General features: G+C 36.3%; 1 protein-coding gene across 1 annotated transcript in view; it reads left to right on the top strand.

Annotated features, from left to right (window-relative positions):
- SNAP91 (synaptosome associated protein 91) overlaps window positions 1-27,942 on the top strand; it is a 135,085-nt gene that overhangs the window by 67,540 nt on the left and 39,603 nt on the right. Inside the window, exons 10-15 of the mRNA XM_072965571.1 lie at window positions 3,878-3,948; window positions 9,601-9,628; window positions 12,424-12,533; window positions 14,683-14,801; window positions 24,277-24,291; window positions 24,440-24,607. Of these exons, the coding sequence (XP_072821672.1) occupies window positions 3,878-3,948; window positions 9,601-9,628; window positions 12,424-12,533; window positions 14,683-14,801; window positions 24,277-24,291; window positions 24,440-24,607 (511 nt within the window). The remainder of the gene's footprint in view (window positions 1-3,877; window positions 3,949-9,600; window positions 9,629-12,423; window positions 12,534-14,682; window positions 14,802-24,276; window positions 24,292-24,439; window positions 24,608-27,942) is intronic.

Genomic DNA, 27,942 nt, shown 5'->3' with positions numbered 1-27,942 from the left:
CTGGGTCCAATAGAAAGCTCTTCTGTGGTAGAGATTCATTAGAAGGGTAACTCTATATCCTCTGCTTTTGTGATGACCTTAAGAGCCACATAAATTTCAGTATTAAAAGATTTACTTTTAAATTAACTTCCTCATAAAAAATTTAAAAATTCTCTAGTTCATTTCTCCAGTGTATGTTTAAATCTCAATTCAAGAATATTGTGTGCTTCTGAAATGTCTTAATAAGTAACCTAATTTTGATTCCTCTTGGGATCATGAGCAATAGAGCTAATGAACATACTCCCTAATTTTTATTTAGAGCCCCTTCCACAGGTCTAATGGAGACCTGTAATTGAGTTGGGAATTTAGACCCACTGTGACAGTCCAATCAGTGGTGAGCTGGACAGTGAGCTGTTCTAGGGTTTGTCCTTCAGATAATGTTGGACCAGGGTTAATCTGAAGATGAGTCAGAAATGCCAGGTTGTGTGGACTCAGCTTGAGATCCAAGACTAGGTTCTGCTCTCTGTCAGGCTTCTCTGTGGCCGCCACAGCCACTGAATCTAGCTGTGGCAATGAACAAAAATACCCAACAAGGAAGTGGATTGAAGAGGAGATGGGGACCTGAAGGGCCACCTATTGACTGGGAGTAGAGATAGGCTGCTCCTAACTGAAAAACATTAGAATTCCTCTTGCAGCAAGATGAAACAGAGGAATTGAATGAATATCTTTTAGGTTAGAAAATGTGCAATAAATACCAGTGCTGTGGTCATCTGTAGCCCTTTTAAAATTGTGCATATGATTTTATCATATTTATATGATTTTATCCAGTTATCACCTTAACTGCATTTTAAATGACTTATAAATATCATTGAAATTTTTTAAAAATATTCAGAAATACTTTACTGGGTAAGAATTGAATATGCTACCAGAACTGTAATATTTCTCCTCAGCACTTTCCAATGGTGTCTTAGATCTGATGATTAAAATTTCAAATGATCTTTTGACTTTTTTTTTTCATTTGGTTTTAGTGATGCTTTAGAATCTAAAGTATCTGAATTGTGGTTCCTTTTTGATCCTGTACTCACAATCAACTATGAGTTGATTCCAAAAAAAGGATTTCCAAAATATCATTTCCTGTTTGGTGCGTGCGTGCATTCCACATTTAATATATCTCCATTTATGAAAAACATCTCAGGTTTTGATGTCAGGAATTCTGGTTGACCTGAAAACTACTGGTAAAGAAAAGTCTCCTTCTAAAGGCTGTACCACTGACGACTCGGTAACCGTGATCTATCACTGTCATTTATTAGCTTTCACAGGTTGACTCTTGTTCTTTGGGTTGGTATTTCCAACTGATTGGTCTATTGACTTTGGCATTATTTAAAATAAATAACTAAAGATATTGCTAACTCTACTTTGTTAACCTTAAGCTCTTTTTACAACAGCAGAGGCATTCTCCAAGTTTGGCCCCTTGGAAATTTGGGACAGTTTTTATTTATTGTGTTCTGTGCTTGTCAGGATGTGCTCAGTGCCCTAGATACAGTTGAGAAGAAGGCTGATATTTCTGGATTCTCAAAATTTACTATCAAAGTAACTTTTTTCCCTTCAGAAACATTTGAGGAGTTTATTTCTGTTAGATTTTGCATGTCCTTATAAGAGGTATCAATGGTGGTGCGTTTTTAAACCTCTGAGATAAAATTCTCTCAAGTTAATTTTATGTTCAATGCATTGCAAAATTAACTCCCCTTAAAGACAAAGTCAGTTTTGTAGTCTTTGTTCTTGGTCCAGTTTCTTTCAACTGTTGTGATTTTTGTGACTACTACATTATTTTTCATTTTTTCTTAAATTATTAAGAAACTTTACAAAAAGAATGAGATTGCAAACTATCATCCTAGTTTTAGGTCTTTTAGTTTAGATAAGTAAGAAACTATGTAGGGAAAAATATGGCCTCTTTTTTGTTATCCCATATTGTTCTCTACTTTGCAATTATAAATAGCATTTTTTAACCAGATTTAGCACAGAATCGCATTTCTTTTACATTGCATTTAATAGACAGAGGACCTAGGTCTTCCATGGCTTCTGCTGGAGGGAGGTTCTGTGGTTTGATATATATTTTTTCTTACTGTGATCCCAATGAAAAGAATGGGAATATGAACAGTTTAAAGTTATATGCCCAGACCTCCAAGGTTCCATTATTCTGACAATTATAATTATTATGACAATTAGCATGACAGTTTTAAAGTTAGCAGGTATGAATTCATCTAAGAATTGTGAAGTCATTTCTATTTTCTTCTTCCTTTTAAGGTTACAATACACATTCTATTAAATGAGCACATCTTTATAGTTTATTACTTGTTCTATGGAGCAAAATTTCCTTTATCTCTTAAAAATTTATTTTTCAAAACTTAGAAGTAGAATTTAGTTGTAGTTTACTGGAATTTGCTGAGTAAGTCCACTTTTACCTAAGCTATATTTTAAAATTCTAATTTTTATAATTCTTAAAATTTGTTATATCCCCTGATAATTGTTTTTTTTTTATACTCTGTAGTCCATAACTTTTTATATAATGCTCATAGGGCTGTCCCTTTCTACCTCTAGGTTAGAAAATGCACTATAAATACAAGTGTGGTCACCTGTAGCCCTTTTAAAATTATGCATATGGTATTATTATAACTGTATTTTAAATGATTTTTGCTCATTTACTAACTTATATTTATAAATTTATATTTGGCTCACATTCACCCCTATAATAATCACATAATTACATATATAATAAACATTATTGTTAAGGCAGTTTATGAGTCTGTTACTGAAATGAAAATGAACATTAAATGTCCTGGACTTTCAGAATTAAAAATTTTAATAAGAATTTTCTTTTCATTTGTCATTATAGGGGTAATGTAAAATGTACAGTTATATGATTTTTTTTAATTCCTTGAGCAGTTTTAGCAGTTAGCATAGTTACTTTAAAATCCTTCAAAATTAACTTTGTATTATGTAAAGAACAGTTGTCAGAATTAAATGCGTCTATAAATGTTATGCTAGTCTTTGAATGCCTACGCTGCTGTTAAGGTCTAATTTGGGTTAAGATTATTTAATAAAGATGAAATTAAACTTTTAATGCTTGAGGAATAGATAGGGTGGAGTATTTATATGAACCTATTATTTCTCCTAACATAACAGTAAAATACCATCACTTTATATTTGTCTAAAATGTTATTATAAAACAAACATTCAGATACTTCTTAATAAAAGTGTTGAAATATATTAAATTTGCCAATACATAGTAGTCTTATTATAACATTAGTAATATTTGCTGAAGTTAGTTTATTATATATAAAAATGAAATAGCTCAATAATAAGAAAATCTTAATTATGGTTGTTAAAGTTATATTTTTCCCCCAAAACTCTCACCCCGCCCTTTTTTAATAAAGTAGTAATCTTCCCTAATATTTCAGTCAAATGTGGATAAGTGAAATTTTACTGTATTTTCGTATTTCTGTTAGTTTGTATTTGGACATTTATATTTTTGACTTGGATACAAGTATTTCTACTGTTTTCACTGTGATCTTATGGAAACATATGATGAACTTGATTTAATTACGTTTACTGCACTTAAGTAATATCTTAGAAAAAGTTTATCTGATGTATCTCTACACTGAAACCACGCTGTAACACTGTTTGTTATGCAGAGAAGTTAAGTCTACGTAAAATGGGCCTGTCTGAGATTCCATGGAATTTAAATACTGAAATACCCAAAGAAGCTGGAATGAAATTATCTCCACATGTGTTGGGGTGCAGCCACAAACCTCCACCGTGCAAAGTTACAGTGATGTTCCAGTGTATGTCTTTTGAAAGAAAGCAACGCAGACATTCATTTCTTACTTTCTTATTGTAGGCTCCCAGCAGTCTTATGGAGACCCTTGAACAGCATCTAAATACATTAGAAGGAAAGAAACCTGGAAACAAGTACGCATTAGTTGTATATACTAAATGAGATGGAAAATCCTATAGTCATTCTTTATAAAATGAGTTTTCTTGTGCTACTGCAGTTTAAGGATGTGGTTTATTGTAATTCGTCTGAGTTCCCTCAAAACCCCCTTCCTTCCTCCTTGACTTGTGACAGCCTGATCCCAGGTAGAGGTGACCTGTCTATAGCCTATCTGCGGGCTAAGGCAGCAAGTAGTAGTTTGTACCTGTGTTGACTGAACTTGCTGAGTTGTTCACCTGCCCTCAGAAGGGATTTACAATACACAGAAAAGGAGTTGCTCATGTCTAGAAATTGAGGCCCTCTCCTTTGGGCACGAGTGAAAACAGTCTCTCACGCAGTCTTGAACACTCTGTCAGGGCACCAACCCCGCTGTGAAAAAACAAGCCTTCAGGTGTGGTCGTCTGGACTCCAGACTCTCCCCACTTGGACCCTTGGGTGTGGCACTCCGCTGAAATTTCACTCTGAGATCTTTTTATAGACAGAGTAGCAATCAAGCAGCAGTAAGTGTAGTTTTGCTAGATTTTCAGCTTTTGTGTTTGGTCACTTAGATGTTTGACTCCTTCTCCTCATTGTATGTAAAACATGTCCAGGTTCCGTTTCTGTTCCCTCCAGCCAGTGTCACACTTGTCTGTTCACCCGACCTGGTACTTTCTGGTCTCTGTGTTTTGCTCAGACTGCTTCTGCTGATCTCAGATGCCTACCCTCCGTGTCTCTGCCTGTGTACATCTTTTACATCCTGGGAGGGCCATCTAGAGAAGCCTTCCTTAATTGTGCACTGCACTGTGCTATATCTCCCCTTTTCCCCCAACACATGTGGTTTAACTAGATTTTCTTTTAGTTCAGGAATTATTTTATACTTAGTTATCTCTACCTAAAAACTTAATGGGGCTCTCTCCACAGAGTCAGTATGAAATCTGTTTTTGTTGGTGATCCCAGCTTTGTTGATTCTGTTTAGATTGACAGCAGAAAGTAGTGGAGACAACCTATGAAATGTTCATTGCAGGGCTGTATAGGCTGGTCTTGGATTTTACTGGTGATACAGCCATCAACACGCACCTCCTTTCTGCTTTCTTTTCTCTGAGAATTCTCCCAGAATCTACAGTGTCATGTCTTGATGTCATTTTTTGCTTGTTGTTTCATCAGCTAGGGGTTATTTCTGTCATCTCTCCTAAGTTGGTATAAAAATGTTTGCATGTCGTTTAAGTTTTCGATGTTAAGCACCGGTGTGGGACTTGCTCAGGCAGTTGCCGCAGAGATGTTTGAAGTGATGGACAGCAGGACCCCTCAGAGGCTCTGGCAAGGTTGTACCAGAACCCAAGGTCTGCCCCCGCTTCAGTGTGTCCATGGACGAGCAGACTCTTGTGTGTAGACTGATGTCAACTAAGAAAGATGTGAGCATATATTACATCACAATAGAAGGTGCCCACTTCCAGAAATTGCTGCCTCCCAGCTCCACAATATTACTGTCTGGGAGGTCAAATAAGTTGCCTAGGATTTGAGCCAAAGGAGAAATGTCCCTGCTCTTGTGGCAGGAAGATCCCTTTAGCTAAGGAAACGTGCATCTCCCTGAGTTAGAGCCTATTCCTTGGGCCACGTGGGATGTGCATTCGTGAAAGTCATCTTCTCTGCACTCTTTCCCCTCAGGTCCCCACACCCTGCACAGATCCACCCTTTGCCCTCGTTAAATCTGCCAGTGCTGCAGTCATGTGGGAAGCCACCTTCTAGAGTGGATTTCCTTAGCCCTAACTTCACATCTAAACTAGCCCTCTAGTGGCTGCCGCAAGCTATTTTTGGACTGCTTAGCTATGGACACTTCGTTACATTTCTAAGAGTGGTAAAGTAACTTAATTCTGTTTGGAATTACCTTTTGCTGAGCATAATTTTCCTCTCGCCTTTAAAATCATTTTATGCTTATCGGATTTCTTTTCTGAATTGGCTGAGACCACATATGAACTTGTTTTTTGCTTATTCCCTATTTTTCAAATAAATGAACTACAGTAGTTAACTTTTCTCCTTTGTATATTTGTGCTTACCTGGGAACTTAAGTGAAGGGTGAGTACTATACTGAGTGACTTTTTTGCATTTGCTAATTACTAAAAATGCAAAAAACACTCCTAAGATTCCACACTTTTTAAAATTTAGAACATTTAAAACTGGTTCTGCCCATTTTACACATCTGCGTTCTTTCATTATACTTTTAAAATTTATCTCCCAAGGTGACTGGCATAAATGGTTTTACTTTATTTTGGTCTTCCTAGATCAAGACTAAACAGTCTCTCTTAGATGTGTATATACATATTCCTCTTAAATTTTAGAAATCAAAAATTTTTTCATTTGTTTAGTAAACAAAAGATTTCCCTGTGGCACATGGCAGAAGTGTCAAAAGGCAATGTTATAAAGAAAATTCATTACTTAAAGTTGTTTTGTCTTCTAGTAGCAGTATAAAACTGTTCTAACCTTTAAGTCAAGTAAATGCATAAAATGAAGCATTTTCCAATGTCCACTAAAAATGTGCATGCCTTTCATATTTAGTGCCTTATATCCACTGGTACTCATTTTTAAAATTCTACGCAGTACTGATAGGCCTTTGCATATTGTCTGTTTCTATAATTCCACAGAACAAAAGAGAGCAATTAAGTTTGTTTTATATGTGGGTTTACTAAGAATTGAGGGTGCAAGAAACTCAAGATCAGTTTATTGTAACTAAAATTATTTGGAACACATAAATAGGTTTTTCACATCTGTGTTTTGTTTGTTTATTTTTCTGTCTAACTTTTATAACCAAAAGTGTATAGGGGTTAAATTTGTTGTGAATAAGAAATAACAAAACTTTGTCTTTTGATAGTTTATTACATCTTGAAAGTAAACCTTTTCTGTGTTCTTCGTAAAAAGCCATGGATTTGTTTGTAGCATTTTACAGAATTTCTGATAGATTACTATGGATCATACATTGTCTTTTAAAATTACAGTTATTCTTTATGTTTCCCAACGTGGTTCACTACATACCAGATTTCCCTAGCTGAAATTATTAAAATTCAAATAACTATTGGCCTTAAATTAATGTCATTATCTATAGATAAAAATGGTAGCATTTTCTTTTACAAGGGGCAGATGACCTGTGGTAGGGTAGGAAATCAATTGAGGAGCAGGTTAAAAAAAGCAATATATAAGTGAAGAATAGGTGCCCTGGGCTTATCTGTGTTTTCATCAGGACAGGCTCGAAGGTGAGACGTGAACAAGCCCTGGGCTTCAGACAGACTTGGACCAGAGTCTGCAATCCACCATTAAAGAATGATGAGACTTTGACAAGTTATTTACCTCTCTGAGCCTCAGAGCCCTCAGACTTTGATCAGTGATGAATGATGCTTTTTAAAGCTATGGCCCCAAGGGGAGCACCTCTGGTTCTACCTTTTTGATGAAATCATGGCAAAACCTGGATCTGGTCCATGGGAACAGAAGTCATCCATCCCAACAGTTTAACATCACCCGAAATAATTTTTAAGATGTTCGGTTAATTCATTTTTTACACAAAGATTACATAAAGGTAGTATTTTCATTTTAAAATTCAGATAATACAAAAATATATTTCAGTGGGCACAAAATGCCAAGTGCTGTTGTAAAGTGCTAGGGGAATAGAAACAATGGGATGGGTTCACTTCCTTCAAAGAATTTAGCATCTAGTACAGAAGACAGATAACTAAACAGACAAAAAAGATACAGGAAGGTAAGGGGGGTGACAGCTGGACAGAATCAATAGAAGATTTCATTTGTTTGCTTAATTAATCTACAGATTAACTACGAGTGTCATTTAGTAGTAGTGTTCATGCAAGAGCTTGGCAGACTGATTCTTGTACCAGTTATAATATTCCATACTTAGGTCTGAGCATGATATTCTTTAATAGCAAGTAGAGAAATTCTTTTTTCACTCTATTTTGCTACAGAGTATAGACTATACTAGAAACTTTTATGTATTAGTTTGGAAATATAGTTCAAAAAGTTCTTGTTCATCCTCAGTTCTCTTTTCTATGTTAGTATGTCCCACTAAGAATTGGTTCATGAGAATCCCTTGAGAGATAAACAAATTAATTTAGTGAACTCATTCTTAGAAAGTGACCATATCAGATGGCCTCTCGGTTTCCTTTACAAAGTTAAGGCTATTTGGGGGGGGGCATTTTTGTTTAGACTTAACTCCCTTCCTTTTCTGCATATATAAAGAGAAAAAAAATGGTGGGAGTGGAGAAATTATTTAGCCAGAAACTCATTAGGGAATTTTTAGTCTTATGCTATACTAGATTTTTAGGTTCCTAAGTTTCTGGGATACAGAGAAAACTATAATTCCATTTACTTCGATAGATCCTTGAGAGCAATATAGATGAACATATATCCTTTTCTTCATAGGATATGTTTCTCTGAAGAGAACAGCCAGATTACACCTATCCTAATCAAGTGCTACGCCTAGGCTTCTGTCTTTCATTATATAACAGAACTCTCTGTGAGCCCTTGCTTTCATCTTCATTTTTAGTAAAAGCTAAATTTAAACAAGAAATAGCAGGCATGTGTTTGCACATGAAGTTGAACCTAAAAGGTGTTAATCTGACATATAATATTGTAAAATTTCTTTTGCTGTAGCCAATGAAACAAAAATTTGTGAGATTATACAAAACTCCAGATACTAAATCTCTAATTTCATTTTACTGCTGCCACATGTGATATTTTCTGTGTAGATGAGTAGAAAGCCATCAAGCCATCCCTGCCGTCCTGTAAGACCCCGACAATAGGTTTCTTACTGAAACATTTTTTTCCCTTCACTTTTGTTTATTATTAGATTATTTCCCACCAGCTCTGGTTAGTAAAACCTAAGCTATTTAGGCAGTTGTTTCTGAAGCATTTTGCGAGAAATGATATACAATAGTCAGTGCTACTAGTCATCTAACTAAAAAAAAAAAAAAATTCCTTCCTGATTTTCACTCACTCCCTTAGAAACAAGCACTGAGGTTACTGTTCTTTTTCAAGCTTCCAAGTTCTAACAGGATACGGGGGATATTTTTCATAGATAGTTTTCAATTACAGCCGTGAAAAAAAAAAAACACTCTAGGGGGTTGCATACGGAAGCTGAGACACAATTCAGGCATGGGGCTTGTAAGGATTTTTTTTTTTTGAATTCTAGTGTTCCTTTTATGTTTCACGATTATGATTAAATGAACTACCATGTTTTTTAACGTTAATGAGTTTACTACCTGTTGAAAATGATACCAGAGGGTTTTTTTCAATTCTATAAAGCATCATTTTTCCCATGTCTTGGTAAAGTTTTTAAAATTCCAGTTTGAACAGTTTATTTCTGATGCACATAGGCACGTAAAGATCAACTCGAAGAATTGAGTGACTAGAGATACAGAAAAGGTTTTGAATTTAATAATTCCCAGCTCTAGAAACTAAGTGGATGGGAAACACTGGGAGCAGGTGTCAAAATTGAGTAAAAGCTAAAAATTATTTTTAAAAAATAGTTTATCCACTGCTTAAAAAGTCTGTGTATATAAACAATTTAATGCTTGACCAAAGATCAAGCTTAAATGCTTCTACAAATGTCTTCATGTATATTCAGTTTTCATTTTTTTTTGGTTGCCTTTTAGATCTGGTGCTCCCTCTCCCTTAAGTAAGGTAAGTTTGTTTTTGTTTTCTTTTTTTTTTTTCTTTGACCATTTTAACAACTTTTGATTGTACAGTTCTGTGGCATTAAGTTCATTCACATTGTTGGGCAACCATCACTATCATGCATTTAGAGAACTTTTATCATTTTCCCAGACTGAAACTTGATGCCCTTTAGATAGCAACTCCCCACCCTCCACCAGCATCACCACCCCCAGCTCCTAGCAGCCACCATTCTACTTTCTGTCTCAATAAATCTGACTATTCTAGGTGCCTCAGATAAGTGGAATCATTGAGTATCTGTCCTCCTGTGAGTGGCTTATTTTACTTAGCGTAGTATCTTCCAGGTTCATCCATGTTGTAGCGTATGTCAGAAATTTCCTTCCTTTTTACCTGTGAATAATATTCCATCCTGGGTATACAGCACACTTTGTTCATCCATCCGTCGAGGCCTCGATGGTCACTTGGGTCACTTCCACCTTTTGGCTGTTGTAAAGAACGCTGTTTGTGAACATGGTGTACCAATACCTATTTGAGTCCCTGCCTGCCGTCCTTTTGGGTGTGCACCTGCAAGTGGGGATGCTGAATCATATGATCATTTTATTTTTAAATTTTTGAGGAAAGATAAGGTAAGTCTGTATATATTCTCCTTTATATTAGTTTCTCAGTCCAATGTACTATACAGTGTCTTCTTAGTCCCTTATTTGGACTAATTTTTTTTTAGATAGGAGAATGTTCATACATTTATATTACAACTGAAAACAAATGTATCAGTGTAACATTTTACTAGTTACAAAGCACTTTCACGTACTCTGAATCACAGCCCTGTGGGATGAATAAGGCACATAACATTGTGTGTTTTGATGGTAGAGAAACTAATGGTCCTTAGGTATCCTCACAAGCACGCCTTTCAGACAGCCTACCGTATTTACTGTCATAACTCCGTCACCTCCCTCTGTCCCCCTTAGTATCTTAAAGGACAGGATTAAGGTTTTCAGTGACAAGAGTATGTACTGCTGTAGGTTGGTAGATCACATTTGCTGTTGTATTTTTCAGGCAAAAAAAGTGAAATAAATGCTCTTTCCTCTTTGCCAAATTTCTATTGTATAATTACCATTATCACAGACATGAAGGATATTATGATTGCACAGGGTATTCTAGGCACCCTGCGCTGTGCCAGTATTCTGCCTAAGAATCCCTCGGGGAGCTCAAACAATCAAATAAAACAAACAAACAGCCTAAGCTCCTTGGTGATTCTAATACAAAGCCAGGTTTAAAATCATTCTATCTGTGGGAAAATTCCAACATACAACTGCTGAGTAGAATGTGGTAAAATTATGGGGCATCCTTTGGGATGGTCTGCTTCTACATTTGGCCAAATCAAATTCTGACTTTTTCTTTGTGTAATGTCAGGATTATTTTGGTTCTGTTTTCCTACCTTTCTTATCTCTTCAGAGTTTATTGCTACAAGGCAGTTTTTAATGGGCCAAGACCTTCATTTCTGCATTTATGTGGTAGATTCATTGCTAGTTTCATAAACATCACTTTCCAAGCTTATTTGCATATATTGGTATAAAAAAAAACCCACTGATTTTTTTTCAGAGTTATCAGTGTTCACAATGGATGACATGCAAATTAATTTTTGTTAGTTCTTTCTGTTCTCTTGATAATCTTTCACATTACATTTGGAAAATTTGAATTTTTGGTTGAAGAGCAAAGCTTGAGTTGATGTTTTCTGAGCAACAGTATCCATTCTGCTCCCAGATTTCTCTTTCTTGAAGTGCTGAATGCTCGGCACTTGTGTATGTATTGAATTTTGACTCCTTGATTAGTTATGTTCTTTGCCCAATAGCTATCAAGCAAATACTATCTAAGTCTGGAAAAGCCTGTACAGTTCTTATCTCCTCAGTCCTTTTTCTTAAATTATTCTTTTTAAAACCTCCTCTAAGTTTAGTCTACTTGAAATTAGATGTCCTGTCACAGCAGTGTCTCATGGCCCTTGCCTGATCTTGGTCTTTGTGCACTTTGCTTTCTGTTACATCTCATTTCCACTTGGAAATGGTGCACTGGTTTGAGATGTTCCATTCATCTTTCTTTTGTGACTATGTAGCTAATTAAATATACCAAGTAGAAGAAAGCAGAATTAGGGTAGTTGCTAAACAAGTGATTTATTTTTTAATATTTTAGCTGACTATTAAGTCCTCTTCTTAAAACAGTCCAAGACAGTAAGTGTTAAATTTTATTTCACTTTTTAAGTTTTATCTGTGTCACATTAGTGATGGGATATAATCAAGCTGTCAGTGACTTGAATCTTGTTTGTGAATTATTCTCTGCCACTCGTGGACTATTTGTAAGTCAGATTTCTACATATTTAAGGCATCCGAGAAGATGTTACTTGAAGTCTTTTTAGGATACAGAAAAGAAAAAAATGGCCTGGGTTTTGCAGTCATTACAATTGATTTTTTTTTTCATTTTCAGCAGTTAGCAAGATCTTTCCCACTAATTTTATGTTTAGGAAATATGTTTGGCTTTGATTTTTAATACATGCATAGAAGTCACTGCCATGTTAGACCAAATTTGTTTTTCCATAATTTTGCATTAATGACATGTAACTTTTAAATTTTGAAACATGTTTTGTCCAATATTGATTATTTATTACAAGTCTCAATTTCAAATTTTCCTGAGTTTTTTCCTCCCATGAGGAGTTACCAAGAAATTGCTGGTGGGTCTGCACAGCAGAAGCCCTGTTGCTTTGTGTCCTGCAAATCCACGTTTGACCAGAGCATGTTGTGCGTCTTCCCTTTCAGTCTTCTCCAGCCACAACTGTTACATCTCCTAACTCTACACCAGCTAAAACGATCGACACATCCCCACCGGTTGATTTGTTTGCAACTGCATCTGCGGCTGTCCCGGTCAGGTTAGTTAATGACAGTGCAGTGAACTGTTTGTTAGTGTGTTGATGAGGTTTTTGTTTTATGTACTGAGCCCAGATGATTTCACAAAATGAAATGGAGTCCTAGTAAACGTGTGATTTGGGGGTAGGGTTTATTTTCAGGTCCACAAGGTAAGATCTTCTACACTTTCAACACTTTCGTAGGATTGTACCTCTCAAAGCGTAAGATAGACCTAAGCTGTAGAAATCACGTTGTCGCTCACACATTTGGGGAAGGAAGTGGAAGAATGGTGCACACATTTCAGGTTCTTCTGAAATCAGATGTTGTGGAAAGGGTTTCTAAAATCAGTTTCTTCTGGTGTGAAATTAAAGGGTGTCTTAAAGTGCTATAGAATTGAATCAAATCGAATAGAAAATTTTTAAATGTTTAAAAAATTTTTAAATAAAAAAATAAAATAGAATAAAATAAAACTTGCAGTTGTAGGCCAGTTACCTTGTGCGTATGAGGAGCACATACTCTGGTGGTAGGATGTTCCTAATTGCTTTTATAGCACCTAAAGGTCAGAACAGTAATGAGAAAGGTGGAGTGACTGTGCATTCTGTAAAATCTCCAGGCTGCCTAAAATGAAGCCCCCAACTCATAGAAGCTTCTTCAGATAATGATTTTAGATTAATTCTTTGGTTTTTTAGCCTTGAGAGGAATCTAGTCCCATTTTGTAGTATCTGTGACACTGATGATGAATGCCTTGTTCGTAGGCTTGAGTTGTAAACTGAACAATAGATCCACATAAGGTTCCCATGTTAATTATGTAGGTTTCCCTCTACTGGCTTAATTCTGCATTTTTAATCACAGGCTTGGTCAAACCAAATCCTTTCTGCCTCTGTAGTGCGATAAATTGCTTCTTGTAAAAGCATTGATTCAGGTCTTAATAAGTCCCTATTCTGGCTCTTAGAACAGCTGCATTTATGAAATGAATATCAGGCAAGGTGCAGAGGTCTTGGAACTTTTTTTTAAGCAGCAATGTCCTTTTTTCAGAAGAATATTACTTGGAAATCTAATAAATAAAAAAGATAAAAGATGGAACTGCTATTTGTGAAGAAGGGTGGAGAACTTGGGACCCTGATGGCTTGGCACCTGGTTTAGCAGCTTCGGACCTATGCTCCTTAAACCTGAAAGTATAGTGAAACACCTGGGGTCGTATTAAAATGAAGACTGTGGTGTAGTAGACATGGGTGAGCCTGAAATCTTGCATTGCTGACAAGGCCCGGGATGCTGCTGGTGTGGAGACAGCACTTTGAACAGCAAAGCTCTAGACTCCTTGGAACGTCTGCAGGCACGGGAGCTTTGAAAAGCACAGCCCCAGCTGAATAAGTGTAAAAAATATGGAAATATTTTTAGGGGAGGCCTCTGCTAGGCAAACTTGATATATTGTATTTTAACTTAGAAAAAAAGATACATTAGTGAAGATTTATTTTAGGATTCTTTGGTTTATAAATAAATTCTTCTCAAGACAAGAATGATTAACCATACAAAAAGAAAAAGAAAACTTAGAAAATAAAGAAAAGGAAAAAAATCACCAATCATTCTCTTTCCTTTAAGATCTGGAGTATGTTTCCTTTTGTCACAGTCCTCATTACCGGTGTTTCAAGTGCTACCTCGTGGACATAACATGTTCAACATTTCTCCCTACTTTGGGGCATTTGGGTTTTCCTTTTTAATTCTGTTCTACAATATGAGTGACCTGTTGCTTGAAGTATGGTTTAACTTTGTTGTCTGTGGAGCAAAAGTTGGCCAACTATGGCCCGTAGATCAAATCTAGCCCACCATCTATTTTTGTAAATAAATCTCTGGAACAGAGGCTATTCATTTGTTTACATATTGTCTGTGCTCATATGTCACCTATATCTTTCATGCTACATTGGCAGAGTCAAGGAGTGATAGAGACTGTCTAGCCCACAAGCATAAAATACTTACTAGCACCTGGCCCTTGGCAAACGCAGTCTGCCAGCTCCTGGTATAGAAGAACATATGCCATACTGCTGTACTTTCCAAAATATTATTCTCTTATTGGATTTAAAATACCCAAAACCTGTGACGTTTTCCACATTTAAAAAAGCATCTTAACATTATAGAATTTCAAAAGCTGACTTCAAAATTATGTTTCCCGTTCAGCACTTCTAAACCATCTAGTGATCTCCTGGACCTCCAGCCAGACTTCTCCTCCGGAGGGGCGGCCGCAGCCGCGGCACCAGCACCACCACCACCTTCAGGAGGTGCCACTGCATGGGGAGGTGAGTGACACCAGGTGGCCATGCCATTTTTCTATTTAGTTGTTTTTATTCAGGCTGTAATTGTTAGGCTTACCTTCTGATTATCCAAAATGGTGCTGGAAACTCACTCAGAGAGCAAATGCCAAGAATGGTGTCTACTGATTGAAATACATATTGAGAGAGAGACAGAGACAGAAAAAGTACCCATAGTCTGGTTTAAATAGTGAAGGAATCATAAATTTTTTAATTTTAAAAGTTGGAACCATGGCAGTATTTTTCTTTGCTATTCTAAAATTCTGATTATTTTTAGTAATTACTCTCTAGAAATTTAGGCTGTAGAAGGTTGGGTGTTCCCATGAACTTACGAGGTTACTCCAAGGCAGCATTTCGAAAATTTGATTTGTTCGTGTGTGGCATCCTTTATGGATTCCTTTAGACCTGAATTGTCATCATTCACATTGTATTTGACTTCATGCAGTTGAAATCTGGGATAGATTCTCGTTTGTGCTGAGAAAGATCCGTACTAAACTGATTAACAGGAATCACACCTAAGTGCTTGATTCCCATTTTATTCATGGGGATTTTGGAAAACAGTTAAGCTTTTGTATGTGTTTGATTAAAATACCAATATTTCATAGCAATATAAAAATTAAGTTGATTACTGCTTAATTCTCAGAACTGCACAGAGTTGTTTGTAAGTCTTTTACCCTACTACATCAGACTATCAAAATAAGATTTTTTTAAGTTTGAAAATGGCTCACACAGCTATAGAAACCACACAACCGAGAAAATGACATAAGCAAGACGGTGGAATAGGAGGTATCCCATCACACCTTCCTGCCGCACCAACCATTGGCAGCCATCCACAGATAAAAGTGCTTCTGTGGGAGTTCTGGGAACAGGTGGGAGGCTGCAAAGCCCAAGTGGAGCCCAGGACCAAAAAGGCTTGACTTGAGAAGGCAGGTCTGTGCCCAGGTAGGAGGCTCACCAACCTTGGTCCTGGCTACAGACCTGAAAACACTGCTATTCCCCTGTGGACTCACTGCAGTCCTGTTTTGCTGTGACCCTGCCATGAGCAACATCTGCCAAGGGACTGGGGAGGAGCCGCACACACTCATGCCTTGGGTAACAGGCCTGCTGACCTTGGTCTCAGCTGAGGACCCTGAAACTGCCTGTGACCCAGCTCCAGCCTCTTTCAGTCATGGTTCAGAAGCAGTCCTGCCTGCCCAGGAATGCACCAGGAGACACCTGTCTGTGCCCCCAGAGGCAGGCCCAGTGATCTTAGTCTGGCCTCAGATCCTGAAGCAGCCTTGTGACTAGTCTCCAGCCCCTCCCAGCCTCAGTCAGGGAGCAGTCCTGCCCACCCAGGGAGCATGTGGGAGAGACAGCCATCCATGCCCCTAGGGGCAGACCTGCAGACCTTGGCCCCAACCTTGACCTGAAAGCAGCCCTCTGACTCAATAGACTCAGCAGGAGCTATACCCAAACACACACCTGATAACAAGCCCACCATTTATGGACCCAACTGAAGACCCTGAAGTAAACTCTTGTCCCAGCTCTAACCCTGCTGACCAAGGTCCTGAAAGTAATCCTATCCACCCAGGATAGGATCCACATCCACCCAAGGCCCACTGACATGGATACTCCAGCAGACCCAGCAGCAGCTACATGACACAGCTCCAACCCCACTCAACTCCAGCCTCAGAGACAGTATCATCAGCCCATGGACCTGACAGGATAAGGTCTTTACCTGCCAAAACAAGTCCTCAGAACCAGGAAGAGGTGTTTACTCTTTCAAATTCACATACACCAACACAAGGCTACATAGAATACGAAGAATCAGGCAAACAAACATGACACTGCCAAAGGAAACTAATAAAGCTCTCTAGTAACTTACCCCAAAGAAATGGAGATTTAAACATTGTGTGAGAAAGAATTCAAAATAATCATCTTAAAGAAGTTCAGTGAGATATAAGAGAACACAAATAATCAACAAAATGAAATCAAGAAAACTATACATGAACAAAAAGAGAAATGTAATGAAGAAGTAAAACCCATCAAAAAAGAACAAAACAGAACTCCTCGAGCTTCAGAATACAATGATTGAACTGAAAAGAAAAACTTAATAGACAGCTTCAAAGGAAGACATGACCAGACAGAATAAAGAAATAGCAAACTGAAAGATAGATCATTACAAAATAGCTAATTAGAGGAACAAAAAGGAAAAACAAATTGAAGCATACAGGACCTATGGGATGTCATCAAATGAATGAATATATGCATTATAGGAGTTCCAGAAGATGAAAAAAAAAGAAAAAGAGCAGAAAGCTTATTTAAAGAAATAATGACTGGAAACATCCTAAATTATGGTAAGGTTATGGATTTTTAAATTCATGAAGTTTAAAAGTCTCCAAGGAAGGTAAATCCAAAGAATATTACTCGAGACACAGTATATAATCAAACTGTCAGAAGTCAAAGACAAAGAGAAAATTTTGAGAACAGCAAGAAAAAAGCAATTCAAGGAAATCCTGATAAGGCTATCAGTACATTTGTCAGTAGAAACCTTGCAGACCAGGAAGAAGTGGGATGACATAGGCAAAGAATGAAAGGAAAAAAAAAGTGCCAACCAAGAGTACTGTACCTGGCAAAGTTGTCCTTCAGAAGTGAAGTAGCAATAAAGACACTATCCAACAAACAAAAGCTGAGGGAAATCGTCACCACTAGACCTACCTTAGACAAAATTCTCAGAACTGCACAGAACTGAGAATCTAAAGGGATTTCTCCAAGTTAAAACAAAAGTATATTAAGTAACTACATGAAAACATATGAAAGCACAACTCTTGAACAATGCAAGTTTGAACTGCTTGAGTCCACTTATATATGGATTTTTTTCACTAAGTAATGCGGTACTAAACGATCCACAGTTAGTTGAATCCACAAATGCAGAACTGTGGATATAGAGGGCTGACTGTAAAGTTATAGGTGGATTTTTCACTGCATGAAAGGTTGACACCCCTAACCCCCATGTTGTTCAAGGGTCAACTGTATAAAACTCACTGGTAAAGGTAGATAGTCAAATTCAGAATGCTCTTAACACTGTAATGGTGGTAGATAAATCACCTTTAACTCTGGCCTGAAAGTTAAAAGAAAAGAGAATTTAAAATAACTAAAGCTACAGTAATTTGTTATTACATACACAGTACAAAAAGATGTAAATTGTGACATCAAAACATAAAACCCAGAAGGTAGAGAAAAGTAAAATGTCTGCACTCTTTGTATGTTATTGAAGTTAAGTTGTTATCAGCTTAAAATAAATTGTTACAGCTATAAGATATCTTATAGCTGTCAGATGTCTATGTAAGCCCCCATGGTAAACACAAAAAACCTCTAGTAGTTATTAAATATAAAGAGAAAGGAATCAAAGCATACCACTAAGAGAAACCAGAAAGTCAAAAAGGAAGACAGCAAGAGAGGAAGAAAGGAAGAAAGAAACTACAAAATGATCATAAAACAGTAACAAAATGACAGCAGTTAGTCCTTACCTATTAATAATTATTTTAACTATAAATGGATTAAATTCTCCAATCAAATGACAGAGTAGTTCAAAGGATATTGGAAAAAACAAACATAAAAAACAAGATCCAACAATATGGTGCCTTCAAGAGACTCATTTTAACCTTTAAGGACACACATAGGCAAAATGAAGGGATGGGAAAAGATTTTCAGTCAAAATCTATCATAAGAGACAAAGTCATTATATAATGATTTAAAAAATGAATTCAAGAGGATACAACAATTATAAATACATATACACCACAATTCAGAACACCTAAATATTTATAGCAAATATTAACCAAACTGAGGAAAGAAATAGACAGCCATACAATAATAGTAGAGGACTTCAGTATGCCACATTTCAACAGTAGAATGATCATCCAGACAGAAAATCAATCAGGAAATAGCCAACTTGAATAATACATTACCCTAAATCGACCAAATAGGCATATACAGAACATTTCATCTAACACAGCAGAATAAACATAGAACATTCTCCAGGATAGATCATATGTTGGGAATGCTAAAAATTTCTTAAAAAAGATTGAAGTCATATCGGGTATCATTTCTGACCCCAGTGGTATGAAACTGTAAGTCAGTAACAGAAGGAAAATTTGAAAATTCATAAATATGTGGAGATTAAACAACATACTTATGTCCAACTAGTGGGTGAAAGAAGAAATCAAAAAGAAATTTAAAAGAATCTTGAGACAAAGGAAAATGGAAGCGTAACATACAAAAATTGCAGAAGCAATTCTGAGAGAGTTTATAGCAATAAATGCCTATATTAAGAAAAATAAAGTTCTCAAACAATCTAGCTTTACATCTCAGGGAACTAGATGAAGAACAAACTTAGCCCTAAGTTAACAGAAGGAAGGAAGTAATAAATGTTAGAACAAAAATAAATGAAATAGACACTAGAAAAACAATAGAAAAGATCAACAGAACTAAGAATTGGTTTTTCAAAAAGATAAAATTATCTTTAGTTAGACTAACCAAGAGAAAAGAGCAATGACTTAAAAATAAAGCTGTAAATGAAAGAGGAAACATTATAGCTGATACCATAAAAATACAAAGGATCATAAGAGACTACTGTTAACAATTACATACCATAATTGGATAACCTGGAAGAAATGGATACATTTCTGGAAGCATACAAACTGACCAAGACAGAATCAAGAAGAAATAGAAAATCTGAACAGACCCATAATGAATAAGGAAATTGAAGTAGTAATAAAAAACCTCCTAACAGAGAAAAACCCATGAACAGATAGCTTCCTGGGTGAATTCTACCAAACATTTAAAGAAGTCTTAATGCCAGTTCTATTCAAACTCTTCCACAAAATTGAAAAGGAGGGAACAGTCCAGACTTAATTTTGAGGCTAGTTTTACCCTCATACCAAAGCCAGATGAGGACACTACAAGAAAAAAAAACTATATGACAATATCCCTGATGAACATAGCTGCAAAAATCCTCAACAAAATATAAGCAAACTGAATTCAACAGCACATTAAAAAGGGTCATACTGCATTATCGAATGACATTTATCCCTGGAATGCAAGGATGGTTCGATATATGCAAATGATACACACCACATTACAGGATGAAGGATAAAAATCATATGATCATACATTCAGAAAAAGCGTTTAACAAAATCCAACATCCTTTCATGATTAAAAACTCCCAACAAATCAGATATAGAAGGAATGTCTCAACATAATAAAAGCCACATATGACAAGCCCACAGCTAACATCATACTTAATGCTGAAAATCTGTAACCTTTTCCTCTAAGGTTAGGAACGAAACAATGATGCTCATTCTCTCCACTTCTGTTCACTAAAGTGCTGGAAGTCTAAGCCAGAGCAGTTACTCAAGAAAGAGAAATAAAATACATTCAAATAGGAAAGAAAGAAAGAAATGTCTCTGCAGATGATATAATTTTATATTTGGAAATCCTAATGCCATGAAAATAACGTTAGAACTGATAAATGAATACATTATAGTTGCAGAAGATACAATCACATGAAAAAAATCACTTGCATTTTGATACACTAGTAGCAAACTATATGAAAAAAAATCTCATTTACAATAGCATTGTAAAGGGTATAATAGGAATAAATCTAACCAAGGTGGTGAAAGACCTGTACACTGAAAACTATAAGACATTGATTAAAGAAATTGAAGACAAAAATAAATGGAGCAATATCCTGTGTTCATATATTAGAAGAATTAATATTGTTAAAATGGCTATACTACTCAAAGTGATCTACAGATTCATTGCAATCCCCTGAAAACTTGTAATGACATTTTCTTATAAATAGAAAAAAAATTCTATCACTCATATAGACCACAAAAGACCCCAGATAGTCAAAACAGTCTTGAGAAATACAAACAAGGCTGGAGGCATCAAACTTCCTGAAATCAACCTATATTACAAAGCTATAATAATCAAAACAGTATGGGACTGGCTTGAAAACAGACACCTCAACCAACAGAACAGAATAGAGAGCCCAGAAATAAACCTAAGTATTTTCAGTCAGCTAACGTTTGACAAGGATACCAAGAATATATAACAAGGAAAAGATAGTCTCTTCAATAAATGGTATTGGGAAAACAAACGTTTTGAGGAAACATCTATATGCGAAAGAATGAAATTGAAGCCTTAAGTTACATCATACACAAAAATTAACTCAAGTGGATTAAAGACTTAAATAAAAGACTTGAAACCATAAAACTCCTAGAAGAAAACATAGGGGAAAAAAATCCCAGACCTTGATCTTAGCAATGATTTTTTTGGATTTGACATCAGAATCACAGGCAACATAAGCAAAAATAAGCAAGTGGGACTGCATCAAACTAAAAAACTTATGCACAGCAAAGGAAACAATCAACAAAATGAAAGTGCAACCTGTAGAATAGGGAAAAGTATTTGCAAACCAAACCATATGTCTAATAAGAGATCAATATCTAAAATATACAAGGGATGCAAACAATTCAGTAACAAAAGAAACCCCAAATAACTTGATTTAAAAATAGACAAAAGACTTAAAGACATTTTTCAAAGAAGGTATGCAGGTGTCCAACAGGTATATGAAAAGGTGTTCAGTATCACTAATCATCAGGAAAACACAAATCAAAACCACAAAGAGATGTCACCTCACACTTGTTAGGCTGACTATTATCAACAAGACAACAGATAACAAGTGTTTGGTGAAGATGTAGAGAAAAGGGACCCATCATTACACTGTTGGTGGGGATGTAAATTGGTACAGCCATTATGGAAAACGTAATGGAGGTTAATTGCCACATGACTCACCAATCATACTTTTGGATGGATGGTTATCTGTACTCCCATGTTCATTGCAGCATTATTCACAACACCCACTATATAAAAATAATCTAAATGTCTGTCAACAGGCAAAAGGATAAGGAAAATGTGTTGTATATATTCAGTGGAGTATTATTCAGCCCTAAAAAAGGAAATCCTCCTGTTTGTGATGACATGGAGGAACATGGAGGACCTTATGCTAGGTGAATAAGCTAGACACAAAAGACAAATATGTGTGATCTCACTTGTATGTAGAATCTAAAAAAGTCAAACTCATAGAAGCAGAAAGTAGAAGGGTGCTAGGTGGTGATGAGTGGTGGAGGGCAGGGCATGGGATGGGAAGACACTGATCAAAGAGTACAAATAGTTGTAAGATGAAAAGTTCTGGAGATCTAGTGTACAGTATGGTTACTATAGTTAAAAATACTGTATTATATACTTGAAATTTGGTAAGGTAGTGAATCTTTTAAGTATTTCCACCACAAAAGATATAGTAAAGATAGTAACTGTGTGAGATGATGGATGTGTTAATTAGTTTGATTGTGGTATTCTTTTCATAATATGTATGTATATCTAGATAGCAATGGCTTACATTTAAGTCATGATAATTTTCATTATAGGACTGAGAATTTCAGAGTTTCCATAAATCTTTAAGACTGTGTGTACGTGTGTACGCATGAATGTATATGAACACAGCCTACAGATTCTTCTGACTTTTGGCTTTTTTGTTCTTCTTTTTGTGGTTCTTTTAAGTGTAAGGTTAGGTTGTATTTGAGATTTTTCTAGTTTCATGAGATAGGCTTATATCAAAACTTCCCTCTTAGAATTGTTTTGCTACTGCCCGTAGATTTGGGTTGCTGTACTTTCATTTTCATTTGTCTCCAGATTTTTGTTTTATTTCCTCTTTGATTTCTTCAGTGATTCATTTGTTGTTTAGTAACATATTGTTTAGCCTCCATCTGTGTGTTTTAGCAATTTTTTTCTTGTAGTTAATTTCTAGTCTCAGCATTGTGGTTGGAAAAGAATGCTTGATATGATTTCAGTCTTTTTAAATTTACTGAGACTTGTTTTGTTGCCTAGCATATGAACTTTCCTACAGAATTCCATTTGCTCTTGAAAAGAATGTATATTCTGCCGCTTTTGGATGGAATGTTTATGTGTGTGTGTATATATTTATATAGAATATTACATATAAAGTCCATCTGATCTAATGTCTAGTTTAAGGCCAGTATCTCCTTACTGATCTTCTGTCTGGATGATCTGTCCATTGTTGTGAGTAGGGTGTTAAAGTCTCCTACTATTAGTGTGTTTCTGTCAGGTTCTCCCTATGTGTCTGTTAATATTTGCTGTATGTATTTAGGTGCTCCTGTGTTGGGTACATATATATTTACAATTGTTATATCTCCTTCATGAATTGATCCCTTGATCATTATATAATGTCTTTCTTTGTCTCTTGTAGTGGTCTTTGTTTTAAAGTCTGTTTTGTCTTACACAACTATTGCTACCCTGGCTTTTCATTTCCATTTACATAGAATACCTTTTTCTATCCCCTCACTTTCAGTCTGTGTGTCTTTATATCTGAAGTGCCTATGTTTAATGTCAAATTTATGTTTCTTTTAAATGTCTTCTAGAACTTTTGGTTTACTGAGTTCTCATATTGCTTCTGAGGCTCTGAAAAAAAAAAAAAAAGCTCCCTAATGAGTTTTGACAGTTTCTTCACAAGTAAGGTAGATTTCCAGTAACATTCATGAATTTGAATGTGATGCCTGAGATGTGTCATATGAATGAGAGTAGAAGAATGCCATTGGACACTCTAAATGTTTAACCTAAAATCATACTATGGTTAAGAAAAGCTCCTCCTAGGATGCCTACTGTAATCCCATTGTTGAACACTAAGAAAGTCTAAACCCTAACCCTAACCCTAACCCTAGCCGAATGGAATACTGACCTCAGGAAGGCTGAAAAGTTTTGATGCTACACAATCTCACATTCTTCTTAAAAATAATTCTCAATAAAAATAATTCTCTCATAATGAAAAACAACTGGTAATGGAAAACTTACGAGGAAGAAAACAGTTTAGGTTAGAGTTTCTTTTCTCTAACCCCTAAACTTGTGCTCAGTATAGTATGTTCTACAGTCAAACTACAGCTATTATAAAGCCTCTATCCATGCTCTGGAATTCTGCACTGAAGTGGCATATCAAATAAAGATGATGAATAATGGTCACTTAACTACAGTTTCTTCAGAATTGACAGTTACAATAAAATGAAATCAACCAAAGTGGATGAAATGGTAAATCTGATAAGAAATAAATCGAATTTGTTCAAGTTGTTTAGACCTAACTTAAGGTAAGTCTCCTGACCTCACTTGTTCTGTTTTTCCATCTGTGAAATTGGAAATTTGAGCAAGAGGATCCCTCAGGTCCCTTCCAGCTCAAAATTCCATGATTATAATAGGTAATACATTTATTTTTTAATTACACATGGTCCAGAAAGGTACATAAAGCTCAAGTTCCTTCACTTAGTGCCTCCCCCTGCTCAGACATTGGTGGGGTTGGATGTTTCAGCTTTATCTCTTATCTCTTCCTATGCTGACATGTGGATGTCGACAGACCTTTTGGGAGAGGGTGAGTAAAGCTTTATTTTTAAACCTCTGTTTTGAGAGATTTCCATATCATAATAACTGTCCTTTCATTGATTGTCTGGAGCCTCGTATATCTTTTGTCCTTTCCTTTCCTTCTCCTCCATTTCTTCTCTGTCTATGGTGCAACGTAGACTCTCTGGCTGCGCTGTCCTCCGCTCCCTCTGAAGCACAGATTTCAGATCCCTTTGCACCAGAGCCCACTCCTCCTACTACAGCTGCTGAAATCGTGACTGCTGCGGCTTCTGCCTCCACTACTACCACTGTCACTGCCGTCACTGCCGAAGTGGATCTCTTTGGAGGTTAGTTAGCCACATCACTGTTCTTTCATGCTCTTCCCAGGATTGCGAAAGTTACCCTAGAGTCAGGGCATTCAAAATGTTTTACATTATATAACAGCATGTCAGCATGTTTAGGTACTTTTTAAATGTTTATTCTGATGTATTTATCTTCGCTCAGTTTGTCAACTTCATATTCATTTAGTTTTAGTGATTTCACAGTAGAGGTCGCAATGCTTTTGGACCTCTTTGATCTGTCTTTTGCAAAGTTAGGATTTAAGTTGCTACTAGAACTCTTGTCGCATGTATGCTCCAGCCCTGCAGTGTCTATTTAAGAGTGGTACCAGATCCTTCTATCATCTGTAGAATTGGCTTTTTGGAATTTTTTTTCCCCAGTTCAAACTAGATGACAGGAAAAAATATTTGGGGAATACGGAAGGGGAAATCTTGGCCTAAGTTATTTCTTAAGATTTAGGATAAAAAAATTAGTTAAAGGTAGTTCACATATAGAGGTCTCTGGAGAGAGTTTAGGGCTATGCACGTTTTTGTAACTTTAAGCTTGTTCTGTCCAAGCAAAAACTGGGATCATCTTTGGCTTTGGAACCTTGAGAAGTTATTTGAGTCAGCACTTGCAATGCTGATTTAAAACAGGTTTAGATCAGTCTCTGAAATGATGGTCTGAAAATAAAGATTTTTTCCATGCAAATATATATTCTGACACAGAGTTGACTTACAGCTTTGAGCCTGAGTCAAATACCCTAAACTCTGCCAATATAATATTCGTGGACCTGATGAACCACCTGAAACGAGTTTATTTACGTCTTCCCGTCTGAGTGGTGCTAATGTCCAGACCTGGAGAAGTGCTCTCATATCAAATGCATACATCAAATAGTGTTATAGTCATCATAGTTTTGTGTTTCTTCATGACAGTATAACATCTTTCCCAGGGCACTTTGAGAATATGGTAAAGAAATTGGAGGAAGCAGATGAAGGGCGAGGCAGGGGCAGGAGAGATTTGGCAGGCTCTGGTGGAGTTAGTGTATTTCCCTGGGAACATATACGTACACACGCTGTCACATGCCACTGTGCTCCAAGCCGTGCCCCAGTCCTTGAGGCTTGCCCGTGTTGTCTGAGGCAAGGAATACTCAGCTAGACACAGCATGGTTACCTCTGCTTCACGCAGGGACTTTGCTACTGCCTTGAGGCACTGCCATTCTATTACAGGAAAAAAATCTGTTTTTAAAAAATGTGTTGGAAGGGATCTGCAGACTCTTGAATAATTTATTATAAAGAGTCATCCACTAGATAAAGTCAGTTTTCCAGCTTTGCCTCTATAACTTTTGAGACCAAAAATTAGTTTTAGCTTAAATTTATAAAATCACCTTCTTCACCCCCTCCTCCCTCCCCCTGTCATTGGTCTTGTGGGTGGATGGTTTCTTATAGGTTTATGTCACCAGAAAAATTAAAGAAAAATAATGGATTTTTTTATTTAAACATTTCTATATCTTTAGCTATTTAGATTTTTGTTTTTCAGTCCACATAAGAATTAATCCCCCCTATGAAATTAACCAGTTCCATCTTGCTTCTCTCATGGGCCTAAGATATTTCTCTGAAATATTCTTTGTGCCATTATGCTGTTTTGTGTTACTGCTTTGACCACATTCATCAAGCAGAAGAATCCATACATTTGGAAATACTTTCATGATGTCATTCTTTCTACTCTGAAATACAAATTTAAAAGATCAGGGCTGCAGAAAATCATATAACTTCATGCCAAAGAATGGGGGCTCTCCTTTCATTTCACCAACATCCTTTCCAGTCATCTGGCTGGAGGCTGAGTAAAGATGAGAACATCCCCAAATCTCATCACGGTTATTTTTATTAATCTGTGTAGCTCTGTCAACTATCTCCTGGCCTCTAACAGCTATAAAATGTCTAGCCTTTATGTTCAGAAATCTATGTGTCACTGTTGGTTTTGTAGTTTTCAGTGATATTCCCTACTTTCTTTCATGCTCTTTATGGATTTATAAGGAATCATTTAGGGGTAGGATTTTAAATAAAAACTTAAACAAATTTCTTTGGTCATGTTGTGTGGCTATTTAAAAATTTTTTTGTATCTCTAAAATAGGCAAGTGGTAGAACTTTTGAATACTAAGAGCACCAGTTATTTTGTTTATATGACTTTAAAATATGCCCTTTTGAGGTTTTATGTAGCTAGCACAGCAGTATTAAGTATATTGCTTTAGAAATAAGGTTAATGAATTTTAATTTCTGAAAAATGGCTGTTTAATTTCATGAATATGAAATATTAAAACATTAAAATTTTCTGTATAGTTTCATCTCATATTTTCATTACAAATTTGAAAAAGAGGAAATATCTGTTACTTTAAAATATTCAGATCAATACCCACATAATGTTGTAGTCATTTCAGTATAAGTCATTTAAAAGTATTTTTTAAGAAGCATTTTATTTACTAAATGCTTTATTTTTGAAAGGGAACTTCTAAGAAATAGAATCTGCCTTTTGTGGTCATGTAGAACAGAACTGCAAGGCTAGTTGTGCTTGAAAAGTTCAGTAAAACTTAACAGATATCCATAAAGATAAAACACAAAATCCTTAAAGGCATTATTTTTCATTTAGGTAAACTTTGCTGACAACAGCACATTAGTTTGTAACAGCACAGTATTTTTCTAAGCAGTATAATGCTGAGTTGCTCTAATTCCTCTACACATTCACCAGCGTACCCTTTCAATCAGCCGTGCTGATTTTTCAATTAGCAGTCCTCCATGGGATGAGGACGGGAGGCTGTGAGCACAGAACCAAGTGGCTGGAAAACCAGAGAACTTCCTCGTAAGCTTGACTTCATTTGCACAAGTTAACAAACTAAATCAGTCAACCTTCCCTGAAACCAATACTTAAATACAAGCACTTAGAACTAGATTTCATGTAAGTGTCTTATCATCTAGAACCTTTGGGGAAGAAGATGAGCTTGGAGTAGTGACTCAGGCTGTTGAGAATGATTGAAACCTTTGTGCCCAGTATGTGATTTAAAGATGGCTTACATGCCTGGAGGAGGCAGGGAGAGCAGTGCAGGCTGGGGGAGACAACAGCAATAGGACCTTTTTACAAAGATAGTCACGTGATAAAAGGTTAGAAAATCCTTCCAGGCTTGCCAGAAGGGAGAGAAGGCTAGTTGCCCGCAGTGTCAGAGAGAGAGACTGCTTTACTGGGGAGGCCCTGGACTGAGTCCGTAACTGCAGAAGTGCAGGAACAGGCATTTCCAGGAGATAGCACTGGTTGGTCTTCGCAGAATGTGGACATGAACTAAAGATGAGTAACACGGGGAAGAGAACTAGAT

Source organism: Vicugna pacos, chromosome 8 (genome assembly GCF_048564905.1).
Source record: "Vicugna pacos chromosome 8, VicPac4, whole genome shotgun sequence".
In the NCBI taxonomy this organism is placed as follows: Eukaryota; Metazoa; Chordata; class Mammalia; order Artiodactyla; family Camelidae; genus Vicugna; species Vicugna pacos.
Note: the sequence above shows the minus strand (reverse complement) of the source record. Positions and strands in the feature narration are given on the sequence as shown.